At 39.4% G+C, this 18,515-nt stretch overlaps 1 protein-coding gene across 1 annotated transcript in view; it reads right to left on the bottom strand.

Annotated features, from left to right (window-relative positions):
- LOC139666168 (ryanodine receptor 2-like) overlaps positions 1-18,515 on the bottom strand; it is a 167,658-nt gene that overhangs the window by 11,428 nt on the left and 137,715 nt on the right. The window contains exons 80-87 of the mRNA XM_071545293.1: positions 14,909-14,995; positions 14,129-14,389; positions 10,665-10,795; positions 8,430-8,472; positions 6,747-6,880; positions 6,328-6,388; positions 4,511-4,657; positions 3,670-3,804 (exon numbers count right to left, since the gene is read on the bottom strand). Of these exons, the coding sequence (XP_071401394.1) occupies positions 3,670-3,804; positions 4,511-4,657; positions 6,328-6,388; positions 6,747-6,880; positions 8,430-8,472; positions 10,665-10,795; positions 14,129-14,389; positions 14,909-14,995 (999 nt within the window). The remainder of the gene's footprint in view (positions 1-3,669; positions 3,805-4,510; positions 4,658-6,327; positions 6,389-6,746; positions 6,881-8,429; positions 8,473-10,664; positions 10,796-14,128; positions 14,390-14,908; positions 14,996-18,515) is intronic.

Raw genomic sequence — 18,515 nt, 5'->3', positions numbered from 1 at the left:
GGGTGTGTTTTGACTTGCGATGGTAACATCAGCTGTAGTAGCGTTTACAGTCGCCATGGCAACGGCGCACAAAGGCAGATGCCAATTGGACATTTAGGTTAATCAGTTTTATGAAAGTGCAGAAATACATGAAAGTGCAGAAATACATGACTTATTATTTGTAAAAAGGTTAGTACATTACAGAATGATAATTTTTGAATACTTTATGCTTTTAGATAAGTTAGCGTGATTAAGAACTATTATATGAATCTAATGTAGCTTAATTATAATTTATTTTCTATTGATGTTGATTATTTTGATTATTATTTTGTATTATGAATCCCAGTGTTTTGTGCATAATTGATTAATCAGTTGGCGATTACCAGTAGAGGCAACTGTATGTACCTGCCGTGCCAGCCGACTCACTTTTGTATTTATAATTATTTTTCAGAATAAACATCTTCTTTTAAAATATGCCACTGAATCCAGATTCATGAGTGCAACACCAGCAGTAAGGAAAATGGAGTTAATTGGGGCATGCTCTCGGTTGGCCATTAAATAGAGACTCTCATCTGATCTCAATTAACACCCCAGTAATAACACTGCTTGAGCCAATCATGGGGGGGGGGGGGGGGGCGACTATTCACTGTCACGGTATCCCGTGTAATTAGACATCAGAGCAATGGTGATAAATTAGGATGGTGTTTTAACAAGTTCATCAGTGCAGTGACCTTTGTTAGCCAACGCAATCTCGGCGAAAGTAGTAGGCTCTTAAAACACTGATGAGAATGGATGTTACATCCTGAATATGATTATGTGAAAGGGTGCTGTCAATCATCTGTCAAACACTTAAAGGGGAATATCTACACAAAAACAAAATTGACACATGCTGTTTCGATAATCTTGAGCAGTTCAATGAATATCAGCACATTAACAGCTCTCCTAGTGTGCGTGCCAAGCATTTTTAGGGCACTTTATTCAAGAGCACTTGAAGTGTCTACTCCTTTGGTATGTTTGGGCAGGTGAATAATAATCCATAATTCAAACCAACTAGCGGAAACTACCCCCAAATGGAGGGTTTTATGGGTAGAAGGAGGCGGATGTTGACATCTGATGGAAAGCCTGGCAAACCACAGTCTGGCTAATATTCAGCTATTTCAACAAAGCAAACATTTCCACTTTGGTTTGGACCAAAGAAAATTAACTGTGTGATCTCAACCTTACAAGTGAAAAATTAAACCTCATGCGTCATGGACAGAGCCCAGGGAGAATCTATGGGAATATGGACACATGTTTTGATGCAGAGCTGCAACACTGCAATGCCTGGCATTAAACTATTCTACTTTGAGAGTGATTATGTAATCGTGAACTGTCTATCATCTGTTAAATCTCTTTGTTATCTGCTGCTGTGGTGCTAAATCTATTTTTTGTGCAGGTGTCAAAAGGTAAACAAAAAATGGAATGAAAATTCAGATAGCACAACATCATGCTGTGACAGAAAAGGAAACAAGTTTCACATTCAGCAAGTCAGAATATATACCCAAAGCCACTTTGCTGAATGTATTTCAAGGTCTTTCTTGAATAAGTTTAAGACAATACATACGACAGAATCGTCTTTCCTTCACAACATTGTGGAAGTTCTACAGCTGTAGGAACAGCGCTGCTATCAGGGAAACTGCTTGATTCAAACATCAGGGAAATAGTTGCCTGGGTCCAGACCTTTGAATCCGCCCACTCCATCAGTTGACTGATTCTGGTCTGGCATCGTGACATGAAACAGCGGTTTCTCAGTTGAAAAATGATCGGTCCATCATAACGATTAGCCAATCAGAGCCACAGGCAGGACTAACGCCGTTGTCAAGCTGTTGTCAAGCTGTGCGCCGGAACCAAGGAGGAGTAATAACAACAATGGCGACCGCTATAGACAAGATAGACGCTGCTATCGAGGCTGTTCTAAATCCATTAAAAGTACCAATTACTTTGAAATCCAAAATACTTTGTTTTTACTTCACTCCGTGTTGTCAAAGATGCTCTATACTTTCTGAACCGTCTCTGGTGTTGTCATGGCTACGCATCAGTATCGACTTAAAATGATGTTAGATTCAGGCGGATACGTCGGTCTCTAGTGATTGATTAGGGAAAGTCGAATCCCCCTCCCCCACGGAAATCGGTTAGAGTGGAGGCAATGTCAGACTGAGGATGGAAATGGAGTGAAACGAGTTTACAATTCTGTCTGATATCAGGCAAAAGAAATACTGCAAAAAGAAAGCAAGTAAAAGAAATACTGCAAAAAGAAAGCAAGTAAAGTAATCTTGGGCCCAGCCCAATGAATTGATAAACTGACTGAACTTGTTTTAGTCAATCTCAGTTTGAGTTTGAGTGTACAAACAAATTCTAACAGAGTTTGCAATAGGTGTGAGATGAGGAAGAGGACTTTGAAAATGTTTCTAATACTGAGTAAGGGATAGGCCTAAGCAAAGGTACAGAGTAGTGTAGGTGAGTGAGGCTGTATTTGGTGTTGAAAGCGGGTGTCGAGGGGGAGCCAGAAATCACTGTTCTCACTGCCAAAAAAAGCTTTTCTCAAGAGGAAACGGATATCCTTGTCCAGGAGGGGCAGGGTCACAAGGCGTTAATATACTGTATGTCACCCCAAATATGCACATGCTGTCCCAGCGCAGCAGCAGCTACCATGTTGCTCAGTTAATGCTGCTGCTCACCATGCAACGTTTCATCATCTTGTTTTATTAGCTCATGCATTTTTTTGCTTTATCTTTATTCAAGATACTGCGGGCGCATATCTTGGCATATGTTCATCAGAGAGCACTCTGCAGCGTGAGAAATACAGAGTAGCATGAGGGGTGGGCTCACATAGGCAGACAGGCCACTAGGTAGGTAAGCCATTGGCCAAGCCGGCCCAGGGACACATTTAGAGCTTGGTCACTAGATGAATAAGCCATTTGGCCAAGCTCCGCCAAAACGTATTGCATGTCATAACCATTCACAAATATTATTAATATCAATATGTGAGTCGTCCTGACTGAAATGGGCTGTTGGTCTTCTGTCGTCTTCCCTATCATCACTCCATGCTCTCATTTGGCTAGCTAGGTGTATGCTCGCAGGGAATGACAAGATCAGGGGCCAGTTGCATAAAGATAGACCTGGTCATAGACTTAAATGTGACTTTAAGTCAAACTTGCTATAGACATTTATATTTACCTGTTCCTACTACTTTTTGGTTGTTGTAGATCTCTAATGCGTTGTTTCTGTCTCTAAAGACTCTCTCTCTTCTTCAGACTCTTCCCAAAAACCAGAGATTTGGCATCTTGTATGAAACAGCTTCAGTATTTAAAAGTCCCACTCTGACAGTTAGGCCGACTCGTTGCCATAACAACAAAGTTCTTAACTCAACATTAGCCGGGGGGAAGGTGGCTAGCATTCCTACCTCAAAATAGCCTAAGTCAGTTGTAATATTTAAGTGACCGTCTTAATTAGACTATTCCAACCTGAGAATCTAAGACCAGTGTAAGGCTGAGACTAGTCTTAAACTAGCTTTACGCAACTGGCCCCAGAGCCTAGACACCATATTAAACTCGGTATCTATATTTGCATTCACTCTCAGTTATCTGTTTACGTGAGTTGGCTGACTGAAATGAATGAAACTACTGGCTAATACACTTCTTCTCTACTCACTGTCAACATGTCGTCGCACTTCATGTCAGGCGATTCCCCGTCTTCACTCTTGTTGTAGAACTTCCTGAAGAAGTTAAAGGCCACTACTGTGTAGAGGTACACCACCACTGCCAGCAGGCCTACTGTTAACACCAGCTGAAGGAGGAGAGAAGAGAGGGAGGAAAAAGTTACCCTTAACCTTATTATTACTCTTTGCTTATAATGTTGATCTAGGAATTGAAGTGGTCTGTGCAGGGTGGGCAGGCCCGTGGGTCCTTTTCACAACAAAATTTGGCAGGTCCGTGGCTCAGATTAAAATGTCTGTAACTGTCATTTTATTGTGCATTTCTTTAACGTGACCCGGTTTCCAGGCTGGGTGGAGTTCAACTGTTTTGAAGGATTGCGACTGGCCTGGGTTGGTGTCCAAACACCACCCAGCCGGCAAACTCTGGTGTATGAAACGAATCAAACCAGTAGTGCAGACTGGCAGGTGTGGGCAGAAGTGGTTTTGAAAGAAATATGACCTCACTGGAGTTAATATCAGATAAATTACCTGGTTCAACCCATTATATTTATCATCATTTTTACTAGTCATATTACACTTCAGGAAAGCTGAAATATTTCACACTACACCTTTAAGTCAGCAGCTCTCCATTATGAAAATAAAACTGAAAATTGGTGACGTTGCCTTCATTTCAGGATAAAAATTTTAACTTGAGAATACAAGGAGAGAAAAGTGAGGAGGGGACAAGAGGAGAGGATTTACACTGTATTTATTAAAATATATAAGATAATACAATATAATAATATAAAATAATAATGTGCAGGTAGTTGTATATAAGTTGAGTGTGTATTTGTCTACCTGTTTGCCATTGTGTGTGACAGAGGAGAGGATGGTACGCAGTGTCTTGAAACCCATAGCGATATCCAGCAGATGGGCAGCAAAGAAGAAGTTGTTGTAGTGACCCAGGATGGACATGGTCATGTACCAGGCTAGATATAGGAAGGACTGGAGGGAGAGAGAGAGAGAGAGAGAGAGAGAAAATCAGCATTTGCACATGTTCCCACAGTGTTTTTTATTTCCAGTATACTGTTTCCAGCACCAGGTCAGACATCCATTAGATGGACGGTGATGTGTAGGAGCACAAGCTTGACACAATATCATATTATTGCATGGTAACAATTCATATTAAAACAGCTTTGGAAACTGTTTTGAACTGATATCAGAAAGATTTTTTTTTTTCAAGAAATGATGCAGGTAGCAGTGATGGAGGACTACGGACCTCATCTCATCTTTCATTTTACCGCTTTATTTTCATGGGTTTTCAATGTTGGTGCAGCCCTGTGTACCAACATCTATTTAACATTAAAACGTTTGCTGGGATTAGAAATTGTTAAGTTAGCCATGAGTTATTTTACACTGTCATGTACGTATTATAACAGGATCATTTAGTATCATGGCAGGAAACAGCCATCCATTGCTGATGTAGCTGATGTAATTCACCAGCCACTTTTACAACTCAGAGCGCTTTGGAGTAGAGAGACTGGCGCTAAAGACAAGACAGTTTAATGTGTCACAGTAACCTACATATGGAAACAAATCCACCTTATCACACTATTCTCTTTTAGCTATATCGTTCCTGAATGGATCTACATCCAGAGGACCAAGGATGGAAGTAACTAATTACATTTACTCCTGTAACTGAGTAGCTTTTTTGTGTACTTGTTCTTGTACTTTTACTTTTTACTATTTTACTTTTATTTAAGTGTGCTGAAGTATTGTACTTAGCTACATTTTCAATCTCATCCATTACAGAGTATATATTTTGTGGCTCTCCATAAGCATCAGACACTGGATCATTGTAAATTGGTGGCTTTAGTTTGTTTCTGCACATTATTTAGTAATTCTATATTTTTCCAAGTAAAAGAGTCCAGTTTGATCTAGGGCTGAACGATTTTGAAAAAATATCTAATTGCAATTATTTTGACTGATCTTGCAATTGCGGTATGATTTACGATATTAGAAGGAATGATTATTCTGATTATTCTCATTTTCATTGAAAAACATATTAAAATTATTATGGTGTGATTTTTGCGGGGATCTGTACCAAACAAAGATGTTTTATTAAGTCTGTAGAATATGATGTGTAGGCCAGGACATCTCTGCAGCACCACAATATTTAAAATAGTATTTTGACACATTTCACATTTCATATTTTAACAAATATTGCGATTTGAAAATTGCAGTAGGCCATATTGCGATTTCGATAAAATTTCGATTAATTGTTCAGCCCTAGTTTGATCTCTGTCCACTCATTCTTTTAGAATTGCACAGGAAAGATCACATGTAACAACGCTCTCTTTTCTAAAAAGTAACTTATTAACTTCTACTCTGAATACATTTTAAATGAGCTACTTTTTACTTTTACTTAAGTCGATTTTTACACCAGTAATTTTAAAATTTCAGAAAGGTAACAGTACTTCTACTTGACTAGGGTGTTTTATTTCTTTCCACCCCTGCACACCACAACAATCTTTTTCAGGCGTCTCTCATTTCTAGCCCGGTTGTCATGTATGTAAACATTATTTGTGCACAGCCAATTCTTACATGAAGGAGCCAGACACAATTAGATAGATAGATAGATGTGTGACGCAACTGCAAAGCCGCTATATGCTTACATTATCTGTGAATACAACCCCCAGTTTCCAGATCTGGTACTTCACATCGATGGAGTTCAGCCTGTTGATAGAGGAAAGACAAAAGACTTCTCCAGTACAGTAGAACATATCTGTACAATAGTCCATATACAATAGCCAATCTTCCACCTCAGGTTTAACACACACACACACACACATTTATATTCCGATTGGTCATTCCAAGCACCTTCAGCCATGCGGAGGTTATAACAACTTCATCGTTTCCATATTTAAAGTAAACTTTTCTTTTCTCTGGATGTTAACCAGTAGTGTTTAATGGCGGGGTCCTACAGGCAGAGCCCTGGACAGCCCAGCCTGTAACCATATGATCCTCTGTTCCAACCAAAACCACACAGTCTGTCTTCACACTACTTCACACACACACACACACACATACTCACACAGCAGCCAGTGAGCTGTCTCTCTTGGGTTTCCGCTTCTCGTGAGCGTCACTGAAGTCCAGAGCCGCCCTGTCCATCCCCAGCAGCTCACTGATTCGGTCGTGGCCGTAAAACTCACCGTATTTATCCATCACCTGAGGAACGGGCACATTGGTTGACCTGTCACTGCTTTATTACAGTAAGCAACGGTATTTCTTGAAGCGAGAATTCTGGAAAGGCCTCTGAATAGGTATGGGCCTGAATTCGCCTTGCTCATTTACCTACTATCGTTTATCAATCAGATATAGGTGATTTTATTCAAATGTCGGATCTCTCATTTCGGATCGAAATGCTTCAAAGCTCTAGTGTTATCAGATATCAGGAATTATGTAGTTATATTAAAAATTATTATTATTATTATCATTGTCAGGAATTTATTGTTGACCTGCATGGCTAAATAAAAGCAAAATAAATACATATTTTCACTTCTATCCTCAGCACCATATACAAGCTTTGCCCTCCTCTTTTAATTTTCTCTGTCTTCCTTCTCTTTTACTGTGGAAATGTCATTATATGGAAATAATCACTGGTCAATTACAAGCTGCCGCTGCTGATAAACAAAGAAAATAGCTTTCCATATAGGGATTATTAAATTGGTCCCAGATGATCAGTTATCATGTAATAAAAGCTGTTCTTCCCATATGTGGGCAATCAAGAGACATGTGTGCTTTAAATATGATCCCAAACTCAGAGAAAAATGTTGTCAACAATGCTTTGTGGTCTGGTTATGCAATCCACTCTCCAGTTATAAGATTAGTTGCTTAGCACCACAGTTACTTTGTAACTGCACTGTTAGGGTTATTTTACTGGATTACTGTTACCTGCCACTATTACTTTATAATCTGATTACTCCAAGTTACTCAATCACAGTTGCTATTTTTAGTTTGTAGTCTGATTATTAAATAATTTTACTGTGTTGCCGTTGGTATCTACCACTGTAATAACTATCCTGCTGATACTACATGGATACCCTTTTTTTCCTAACATCAGATTCTGTTTACCACATTTTAATTCTTTCTTTGAGAACATTCCTGAATATAGTAGCAAAACTACTGGGAAAGTGAGGTAGCGTTTTTTGGTGTTGACTCATTTACAGTGTGATGAGGATTATAAAAACAAATGCTAGATGTTTGATTATTGTCTCCACATATGTGTGCAATCATATGTCTGTGTGTATACAGAGTAACACACACGCTCATTCTAAGAACAGCAGCGAGAAATTCCGGGAGCCCAAGCCAGCAGATAATAAGGCATTTTCATGCTGAAGGCTGAGACAGGTTTGGATGAAGTTTCTGTAAAGTTGATTAAACTTAAGCCTGGTAGTGCATTCATGACAAATGGGAAGTGGAAAATTTCTGACCAAAGGGAAGAACAGTACTGCCAAGAGAGGCTGAACCACAATGTGCAACTTTTCAAAATCTCAATTCATCCTCTGGTGATGACAGCCTCACTCAGCCTCATTCATCCTCTAGCCTGGAGGTTGGAAACGTTTCCCAACGGGAAGAAAAAAAAACACACAAACCCTGATCCAGCGGTGATATGATGAATGACGAATTTCCACCATGTGATCACATTTTTTGTACCTCTTTTAATTAGTACTAGGAAACAGGCAATATTTGGTTGGCAAAAAATATGAAGACCTACCTTCCTCTTCACAAATTTATCCCAGTAGTTGTTTGGGAAAGATCTGAAAATCAAAGCACAAAACCCTCATTAATCACACTATATACAAAACTGGTTAGCTTTAAGTATGGAGGACCACAAGTGTCACGGAAATAGTAATAAAGCATTTCATTAATTAATAACTAATTGTACAATAAAAATAGGTATTAATACATTTGTTTACAAATTAATTTATGAATCTATGAATAAATAGACTCAATTACAAAGTAATTCATTATTTGATATTTTAATGGGCAATAAAAAGAGGAATTATAAAAAGAATTTACAAATGAAATATTAATCCATCAATAAATAGTTCAAATTAAAAAGGGATTTACAAAAACAACCATAAAACAGTCAGTACATCATTTAAAAATACATTAATGAATTCATAAATAAATAATGGAATTTAAAAATCTATTTGAAAATGCAGTTTAAAAAGAGAAATAAATAACTGGATTCACAAATTGAATTAAGAATGCAGATTTTAATCAGGCATTTAAAAGGGCAATTTCCTTTCACATTTGCATTTCCATTTCCCCGCTGCTTTTCCTTTTCCTATTAGCTATTCGATTTGCTTAGTCATTTAGCTTCTCCTTTTAGCCTTTCTGTGACACTTTGGGCCTTGTAAAAATTATCATTCCCTCTAATATCGCAAATCATATTGCAATTTCAATATCAGGCAAAATAATTGATATTTTTTCAAAATCGTTCAGCTCTACTAGCTATCCATAGTATTTGGTCTGCTAACGATCACCATCCTGTTGTGCCGTCAAACCTGGAGTTATGAGACTTCCACACAAAAGCAATATGTAAAACTTTTCACCTTCCCTGCCCTTTGGCATTTAATTATAGCCGGCAATTACACTATCCCACATGGTGTATGACCTCCATTTACAGTAGCAGTAAAACTAACCATTCTTACCCAGGCTGTATCAACTGTATGCGACTGGTTCAAATAGGTTACTGTCAATTTATTTTCACCAAATACAATAGCTAAAGTTAACACGGAAATCCACTGCCCCCCATATTCAGATCCTATTTATAATAAGCATTGTGTTTAACCCAATCTAAAAAGCAAAGTAGGGAGAAGTACATTTCTCTACACAGGGGGGGAGGAGTGGAATAAAATCCCAAACAAAATTAAATCTGCCCATTCTCTGAATAGTTTTAGAAAACCACTGAAAAAATGGATGCTGGGTAAGTTAGTATAGTGAAACATCTTTTCTAGGACAGTTCTAAGTTTGGACTGGTTTCTGAACTTGTGTGTTTTTTTTTATTATTTTCATGATTGTATAATATTGATGTTTCTATTAGGTGTTTTAGTGTAAAAATGGGATATTAGTAGCATATACATGTCACTCCCTTTTCCTGCCTGCCTCCTAGTCTAGACCTCAGGACTGCAATGGACATAAGTCATGTGACTTAATTGCGATATCGTGATGAATTTTAGTACTGTATGTACATTTGTACATTGTATTTTAATTTATCGAATAAAGTCAATCAGTCAATCAATCAATCAATCAATCAATCCAGTAGAAAAAAACATTCTTTCCTTTATGTCTTTCTTATGGTCCTTATGTCTTTTGCTGTGGCACTTCTCTGTCATCCATGATCATTCTAGGAACACAGGAATATCCGTTCCATCTATTGTCAGGGTGCTGTGACCTGGGAACCTTGATCTCCTTATTACTGGTTGCTTGAAATGTTGGGGATTCAGGAATTTAATTTCAATTCACTATGGATAAGACCATCAGCTAAATGCCTAAAATGTTAAATGTAATATAAAGGAAAACAGTCTGTATTGGTGTAATTGGTTTCTTCAGTGTTAACTTCCTCACAAGCCTGTTAGGTACATAGCTGCATGTGCCCACTGGCCTTTTGTGCTCTGGCATTTAGATAGATCAGGCAATTATGCACTATCCCACGCCTGCCTATGACCTCCATCTAGCTGTAATTACCACATGAGAGAAAGTTGATTACCTTGGCCATAGCAATGGTAAATGAAGTCAGAGGTACATTGTGGAAAATTAACTAAACTGTTAATGGGTAGTCTGTTCAATTGGACTCTCTCTCTCTCTCTTCATCTCCTGAAAACCAATCAATTCCTAGAATGACCTCATCATCGGGTCTTCCCTTTGTAAGGGATGATGTAGCATATAGGAACCTACAAACCCACACAGACACACACACACACACAAATAGGGTGTGACTCACTGTGTGTTAATAACCAGTCTGTCCCATTGCCCTTTAATGTCATCCTCAGATGGTTGTTCTGTGATGTAAAGGCCGTCAAACTCCAGCTTCCTGGCCACCTCCTTTTCACGCTTAAAGATCACCAATGGCACCTAGATCACCCACACACACACACACACACACACACACACACACAAACCATTTTAGTGTCATCATAGTGCCATTTCATTCCAGAACATTCTTGAGAAGAAAACTAAGCTTTTAAGACTAAATACAAAAATAAATGACTTATTAAGGTAAATATTTTTGCAGTTCTTTTTAAGACCACTGGTTATTAGGAGATATAACAACAAAATTACCCCATAGCCTACCCTTAAAAAGAACTTGGTTATACGCAAAATCCACCCTAAAACACTTTAACACTGTTATTAACACCTATTAGTGATAAACCTTGCATTTCTGAGCCCATTTTGTTGGTCGGTGGTGTATTTAGGTTACTACAGTGTCAGCAGAACCCTTATTGTTTTAGTGCCAGGGGATTAGGCAGCTGGGCCCATAGGCCAGGCAACAATTATTTTTGTATATGTTCTTTATAGCTTTCTTTCTGTCTTTAGGTGTCCGGGCCCACAGGCCAGGCAGTCTATTGTTTTTGCATGTGTTCTTTATCGCTTTCTTTCTTTCTGTCTTCTGACAAAAACTACCGTATTTCCTCTAATAGTGGCAGGTAGTCAATTAAAAGCCGGGTCTCTGATAATGGCTGGGGCCGTGGTCGACACGAACAAATAAAGGCCGGTCCCAAATACAGGCCGGGGAAAAAAACAAAGGAAAAAACAACGGTGGATACTGGTAATCTCCTGGTGCCTGTTATATAATGTAACTGTAGTTTGTAGTAACGTACAGGTGCCACAAGATGGCAGTATGCCACAAGAGGAAGTCTCTGGAGCGTGCCGTCGTCGATTACCGTAATTATCGGTAATGCATTGGAGTAACAAAAAAACGGCTACCTAACAAACCCCAACAGAAGCAGATCAGAAAACAAGGAGGCTTCGTACTGAAATATAGAGCAAATATACTTATCAAACAGAGGGAATTAGAAATAAAGGCCTGTCTCTAATATAAGCCTGCTTCCAATAAAGGCCTGGTACCCTCTGCAGTTGAGGTAAATATAGGCCCGGGCCAATATTAGAGGAAATACGGTACCTTCCCATGCACGAAAATGCATGAAACTTTGCAGCAATAGTCCGGTCCGGTCCAAAACAACACAATGTAATAAAGGGCCAATCTTTCGGATGATGCCGCTTCAAAAATGAATTATAAATCAGCCACATGTGCTACAGGTGTGCACTTTTCTGAGAATGTAGGTCCATATGAGAGGAATCTTTTGTGCACTGCTACCTAGTGGAAATTATGAAGTTCATCACTTAGTTTTTCCCATAAACTGTAAAACTAATTCATCAATTCATCAATCAAAGTACAAAAATCATTGAAAAATAAAAGTGATGACACAAAATGTCTCAGGTAGCTGTGATTTGTAGTGATTTTTGTGAACTGTAAATAATAATATGCAATACAAATTTCTGTCTCCATTGATATGCAAAACAATTTGTCATTATCTACTCATGCTCATGTCATCTGAAACACTGGTAAAGTTTGTATGTCAATATATAGCACACAGCAAGCTAGCTGGTGCAGCTTCATTTTAGCCTTCTCCAAAATAACTGGAGTGAATGGAGAGTGTCTCTTTAGAGTTCCAAAAAGGGCAAAAAATGACCATTATATATAAAAAAGAATTAAAATATTACTCCAAACAGCATAATCCAAGTGTTCTGAAGCCAAACAATCGCGCTGTTTCCAAAAGTCCAATATTTACCTCATTATCTCTTAGATTTTCCACACTTGTTCTGTACTTGTTCTATGGCTAAAATTATCCATAAATATGTTATGGTTAATTGGCCACGTTGTTAGTCACAGAGATGTGAAACTTTGTACAGATATGCATCTGGACATGCTGGACATTTTTGCGCAATGTCCATCTATAATATTCAGCTGCTATTTTGGATTATTTGAAGAGCCTTTAAAAATCTTCTTCTCATGAACTACAGAATGACATGAAATTTGGCAGGCACATTAATTGAATGTGCCTTTACTTAGGTTGCAAAACACTAAGGGATCGGTCCAAAAATGGCCAAGTTATTAACCTATCAATTTAAAAACATTTGCACAAAAAGTTCAACTCACTGTGAAAAACAATTGCCATCAAGTTCTGGCCACCATTTTGGATTTTTCTTCTCATGAACCCCAGGTCAGGTTGATGCCCAAATTGGCATGTGTGGTCCTTGGAATTATATTTGTTAGGATTATTTTTCTCCGCTAAAAGTATCTGGAGCTCAGAAAACTGCAAGACCCAGAGCAACCAAACTTGGCGGATAGGTTTGGAATGTTAGTCGCTACTCAGGCAACAAAGATTACACGCATTGGCCAGATGATGCTGCTATAACAAGGCATCTTATGTTTTGGCTAAAAAATTCTGAACCGTTTGACTTTGAAAAAAAAAAAAAAGTTTTTCCATAGAATCTTTGGATCAAGCACTGACATCAATGTAATCAATTTCCGCCATATTGGATTTTCTGCCATTTAGCATTTTATGAAAAAGTGTTTTTTTGTTTTTTTTTTGTTTGTTTTTTTTTCTTAAATTTTTGACTTTTTGCCTTCAAAATTTTTACACAGCGCTATCAGACCCAGCTGCACAAAGATTCAATTTTTTCTTCCCAATTGGTTTAACAACATGGCCACAGTTAACTAACAAATTTGACAGGGTACGTGGCTAAGCATAAACCAAAATAAATTTTAAGACTTGTTTGATGAAAAATGTCATGGTCGGAAAGCATGAGGAACGTTAACGAACTGCTGCCAACCCTGCCTTCCCGGGTAAACGTTTCGTAAACAAAAATTTCTCCCGCTCTTTTCAGCCTCAGTGGTTTGACAAATGCAGGTGGGTACACTACGATGTAGCCACATATAGTGATTTTCCCACGCCGCAATGGTTTTATGTTATGGTGTTCATGACATAGTAGAACCCCCAGAATGTCTGGATTCATTAACCCTAACCCATTCTCAAGAGCAGAGCCTTTTCTGCCAAGTACAACTGTGTAACCATTTGTTGCAATAAAAGGTTTAAACTCCTTTATATGCATCCTCCTGGAATGCGTTGAACATCACAGAATGATAATATATAACAGTGTAAGAGGATCCAAGGGTGGATTTTTCCTTTAAAGCCTATTTTAAGGAGAGGAGTTCTTGAGTTCTTTGTCAACCTCGTACCCAAGTTGAAAATTTTTTATCTTACCCACAGTACTAGCTCACTAAAACAACTACTTTTCTCATGTGGGCACTCACTGGAATTAGGCCCACCGCCTATTTGGGGCCTCAACTCATTGTTTAAGAACTGCTATCCTATATTAATACAGCACTAGCCAATAGCCTGCCTTCAGGCAGTAGTATCCGATGATGCAGAAGAAGGAGATGACGGTATGCAGGATGGCCAGGATGCGTAGCGTCGGCTCCATGTATCCGCTGCTCTCCTCCAAGACGAAATGGACAGTGATGGGCCTCAGGGGCTCCCCGGCATCCCCCAGCACCTCCTCCATTGCCTCTCTACCAAGAGGATCCCACTGAACGCTGCTGTCTGGTTGGCTGCTGGTGTAAACGAACTCCCTCTCCTCAACCACAGCTGAGGATGTAGAGACCTAGTAGAGACAGTTTATTGGTCAAGGAAACTTATTAATCAAGCTCTAGTTGGTTTTACACAGGAGTAAGAATAAAACAAGGCAACAGTAAACATGTCATCCCCCACCAATGATGCAGTCCACCTCTGGCCCAGTCATTAAGAAATATGTCTCCTTGTTTTGACATGTAATTGTAATAATAATATGAATAATTTTGAAAATGCAACGTAGTGGTGAGTTGCATCATTCAGAGACTGATCCATAGCCCCCCCGTCAATTTCATGGTGGGGGATGAAAATTATTTTTACTTTCAGATTTTTACAGGTCTGCAACTGAGAGTCTGCAATCTAACTCACCCACATGACCCCCGCTGTCACAGAGATAAAAATGCAAAGGCTGAAGATATTTTAAATGTTTTACGTAGCAATAGCTCTACATAACTTTGATGAACTACACTCTGCACAGAATGTAGATTTCCTATACTTACTAAGAGTTTGTGTTGTAACTAATAATTAGTAACAGGATTGCTGGTACCATTACCTTGTAGAAGAGGAGGATAAAGTTGATGGCGAAGGCAACAAACAGAGCCAGCATCCTCATATTGTAGAAGTTCCTGGCAAAGTAGTTCTGGAGGGGTGACACAGAGATCAGCAGGATGCCTACTGTTACAGAGAGAGCATATGTCAATATAGCAGGATTAACTCTTGCATACATCCTGAGTATGGGGTGCATGTGAAGTGAATGCATGCAGGATGTGTGTATGCATGCATACAATTTTACTACACATTCAATATCCACTTCATTAGGTCCACCTAGTTAGTACGTGGTAGGACCTACTTTTGCCTTCAGAACAGCCTGAATTCTTCAAGGCCTGGATGCAACAAGGTGTTGGAAATGTCCCACAGGGATCCTGGTCCATGTGGAGCAATCCACCTGATCCCAAAGAGATCCGGGCCCTCATTTATCAACATTGCGTATGTATCAGTGGCGTGCACTTTTGCTGTGAGTGCCGAAGTGCCCTTTTTTTTTTTTTTTTTTTAGCTATATACCTTTATTTAACCAGGTTAGGTCCAGGCCCTAATGGCCACTTCCAATACTTCATACAGGGCAGTAGAGATTGACAGGGAAGACAGGGCAGAGAGAGGGGATGACATGCAGCAGAGATACGGGCCAGATTCAAACCTGTGCCGCTGCCTTAATGGTACGCGCTCTACATGTTGAGCCACCGGGGCTCCGGCCCCTTCCATGCTTCATTTTTGCCCTAAAGTCACACCAAAGGTGGGACACCTGTTGGGGCACCCTAGTAAAACATGAGACCCTCACTTTTTTCATTCAAAGGGACATTCTAAGGGACATTCTAATGGGATTTTTGCCCTAAGGTCACAAGGAAACATGTTTTTTCTACCATAGGGCCCTAACAGCTTGTGTGTTTGTATGTGTGAATTTGTGTTTGTACGGATGTGTGTGTGTGTGTGTGTACATGTGTTGTCTGATTACATGTGTGTGTTCACAGTAAGTGTAGGTTGATGAGGTTGTGCCATTTTAGTTGTTTTCATTTAGCGGACCTCTAGGCCTATGTCATTCTATTCAATCAATTTTGATTTGAAATTATGTTGGTGTTGGGTCAGACTTTAATGAAGGATTTTTTACTTGACTGAATTTAATTTAGCAAGTTGAAAATAGAGAGTGGTTTAGATTAGAGAAGTTGGCTATAGCCTAGAAGACTTTAAATTAACACGGCAGTCAAGAAAAATAGATAAATTGCATCTATTTACAGTGAAACTGCTGCTGTCTTTGCCAACACTGTAATTAAGAAAACAAATAATAAAGTTAAGTATTCACCAGCTAGCTCTGTGTTATTTTCTCTAGCTAGCTTATAATCAATCTCATATTTTATTGATGGTTTTGGTAAACTATTGATAGCTGGCTTTGAAGTTTAAATTAGGCATCTAGCTTGAGTTGAAGCTAATGTTACTGTGACAAATAAGTGTCAGCTAGCAGCTATAGTCCTATTGCAGATGCTTCAGTGGAAGGCTCTTTTTCAAAGCATAAGCTGGTAAAAAACAAGCTCTGTAACAGTTGTGGTGAAGGCAAGCTCTCTACTCCTACTGTCCATTGAGAGGGACATCGGCATTGACCACACAGAGGCCATTCATATTTTCAAAAACACAGTATAGGAGGATAGGAGGATTTTGCTGTGAATTCAGTCTGATACAGTAAAGTTTTTTATTTTTAGACCATTTTCCCCCTATTTTTCAGTTTCTTCCCCAAATTCAAACCTGTGGAATATTTTAAATAAATGGTCAACAGCATTGTCTTATTATTCATGATGAATTTATTTAAATGTGAGTTTGGAATCATAAATAATTAATCATTCCAGTCACTCCGACCCAGTTGGGGAGCTATATCAGCATGCACTTATGCCCCCCAAACCCGGTGGCTTCAGGTTAGTGCAGGCGGAAGACGTGCCCCTTTTTCATTTTTTGCCCCTGCCCCTTAGAGAGTCTGTGCATGCCACTGGTATGTATAAATATGTGTGTAAACCATGTGTACGACCATTTCTAAGCAAAGAGTGGGATTTATCAATTTGTACTTATGCTTGAGAATGTGTGTAAATTTAAGCACAGCTCTGACCATGCTTCCACATAGCACCAAATGCTTGAAAAGGAGAATTAATGTTATGTACCTATTATATGTTATACCATTCATAAACAATTTAGTCAGTGCATATAGTCCAACTATATTATATTATTATATTATGTGCCATTTAAGCATACTGATGTGGCTATTTGACAGTCATTTTAAATATTAGTGAGGGTGTGGAAATTCAGGGTGGAGGTAATTTAGGAGTACAACTCAATCAAAAAATTAGACAATAAGACACTGATTGTGGTACGGTCCGTAAAGTGCCTTATCTTGCTTTGATGGATGATTTGGCGCATGTTGTATTGTGAAGGGAGCGAGTTTTCAGAGACCACACTAACTTTTTAATTGAGAGTGATGAATGGCTACTAAGTTGCTTTTGTTTTCCGATACCTATTTTATTGGACCTCTGCCTCCAACTTTCTTCAACAGTGGAAAGAGAGACCAAAAGCACTAATGCCATCTCAGTTGATATTCAAGTTCTCTCTACCCTGGGCATACTGGCCACTGGCACATTTAACAAGAGATTCACTAACAAAGACTATGAGATATATTTATACAGTTTATTGAGCGAACAAGGGGTCGTGGATGGAGGGATGAATCAGGGGCACTGTCTCGCCGATGGGCAGGCTGATGAGATTGCCGTGGATGTAGCTGCGGTAGGCTTGTGATGACCAACGGCCAAGACTTTTTATTGTATGGTCAGGAATTCCATGACTGGAAGCGGCCCCGATAGTTCAGGGGATATTCCTGATTTGGATAGAGCTTGACATAGATGGTGGTGGAACCAGAAGCGTGTGCCGATTCCTCCTGTCTCGGTGATGAAAAGAGGGTCTCGGGGGGAAGTGTGGCAGCCTAGTCTGGAATGTATATAGTTGTATAAAGGTTTGAACTTAAGTATGAATCTACATGAAACAGGAAAATGGGGAGTCTGGATGGAGAGGTCAGAAAGACTAGTGGCAAGATGGATCATAGATCTGTCTCGCCACACTAGAATTCCAAACATCGCAGAAAACTGAAGAAAGCTATGAGGAACATGAATTTGAGGGAGGCGGCGATGAAAGGTGATGAGTATCCTGTGTGTTCGAATGCAACGTGTGAGGAGGTCTACCTTGTTCAGGGAACAAGGCTATTGAGGATAGCTTCTTGGGATGCCGTGATCAAGTGTTGGAGCTTGTGGGGATCAATTGAAGATGGTGGCTGAAAACTGTGGAACTGGAGTGCAATGGAAATTGGAGTCTGGCGTCAACAGTCTGAATTTTTGGGGGGGTTTTTTTGGTGCTCCATGCTGGCTGCTGTGCTGCGTCCTTTCTCTCCCTCTTGCAGTTAAACTCTGTCCACTGCTGTCCACTCCTTTGAGGTAAACTGCACACTTGGACCCATGACAGCTGCTAAGCCTCACCGCCTCAGATTTTCAACCACATCCCGAGATGAGACTGTTGAAAGATTGATGATCAGTCTCTTCTTGCTGGAGTATTTCCTGGTGGCAATGGTGATTGGACTG

Source organism: Centroberyx affinis, unplaced genomic scaffold (assembly GCF_046629955.1).
Source record: "Centroberyx affinis isolate AG114_WGS23_722 - 3 ecotype Tasmania unplaced genomic scaffold, CSIRO-AGI_Caff_v1 ptg004848l_1, whole genome shotgun sequence".
NCBI classification, from domain to species: Eukaryota; Metazoa; Chordata; class Actinopteri; order Beryciformes; family Berycidae; genus Centroberyx; species Centroberyx affinis.
The sequence above is the reverse complement of the archived record's forward strand: the minus strand, read 5'-3'. Positions and strand labels throughout refer to the sequence as shown.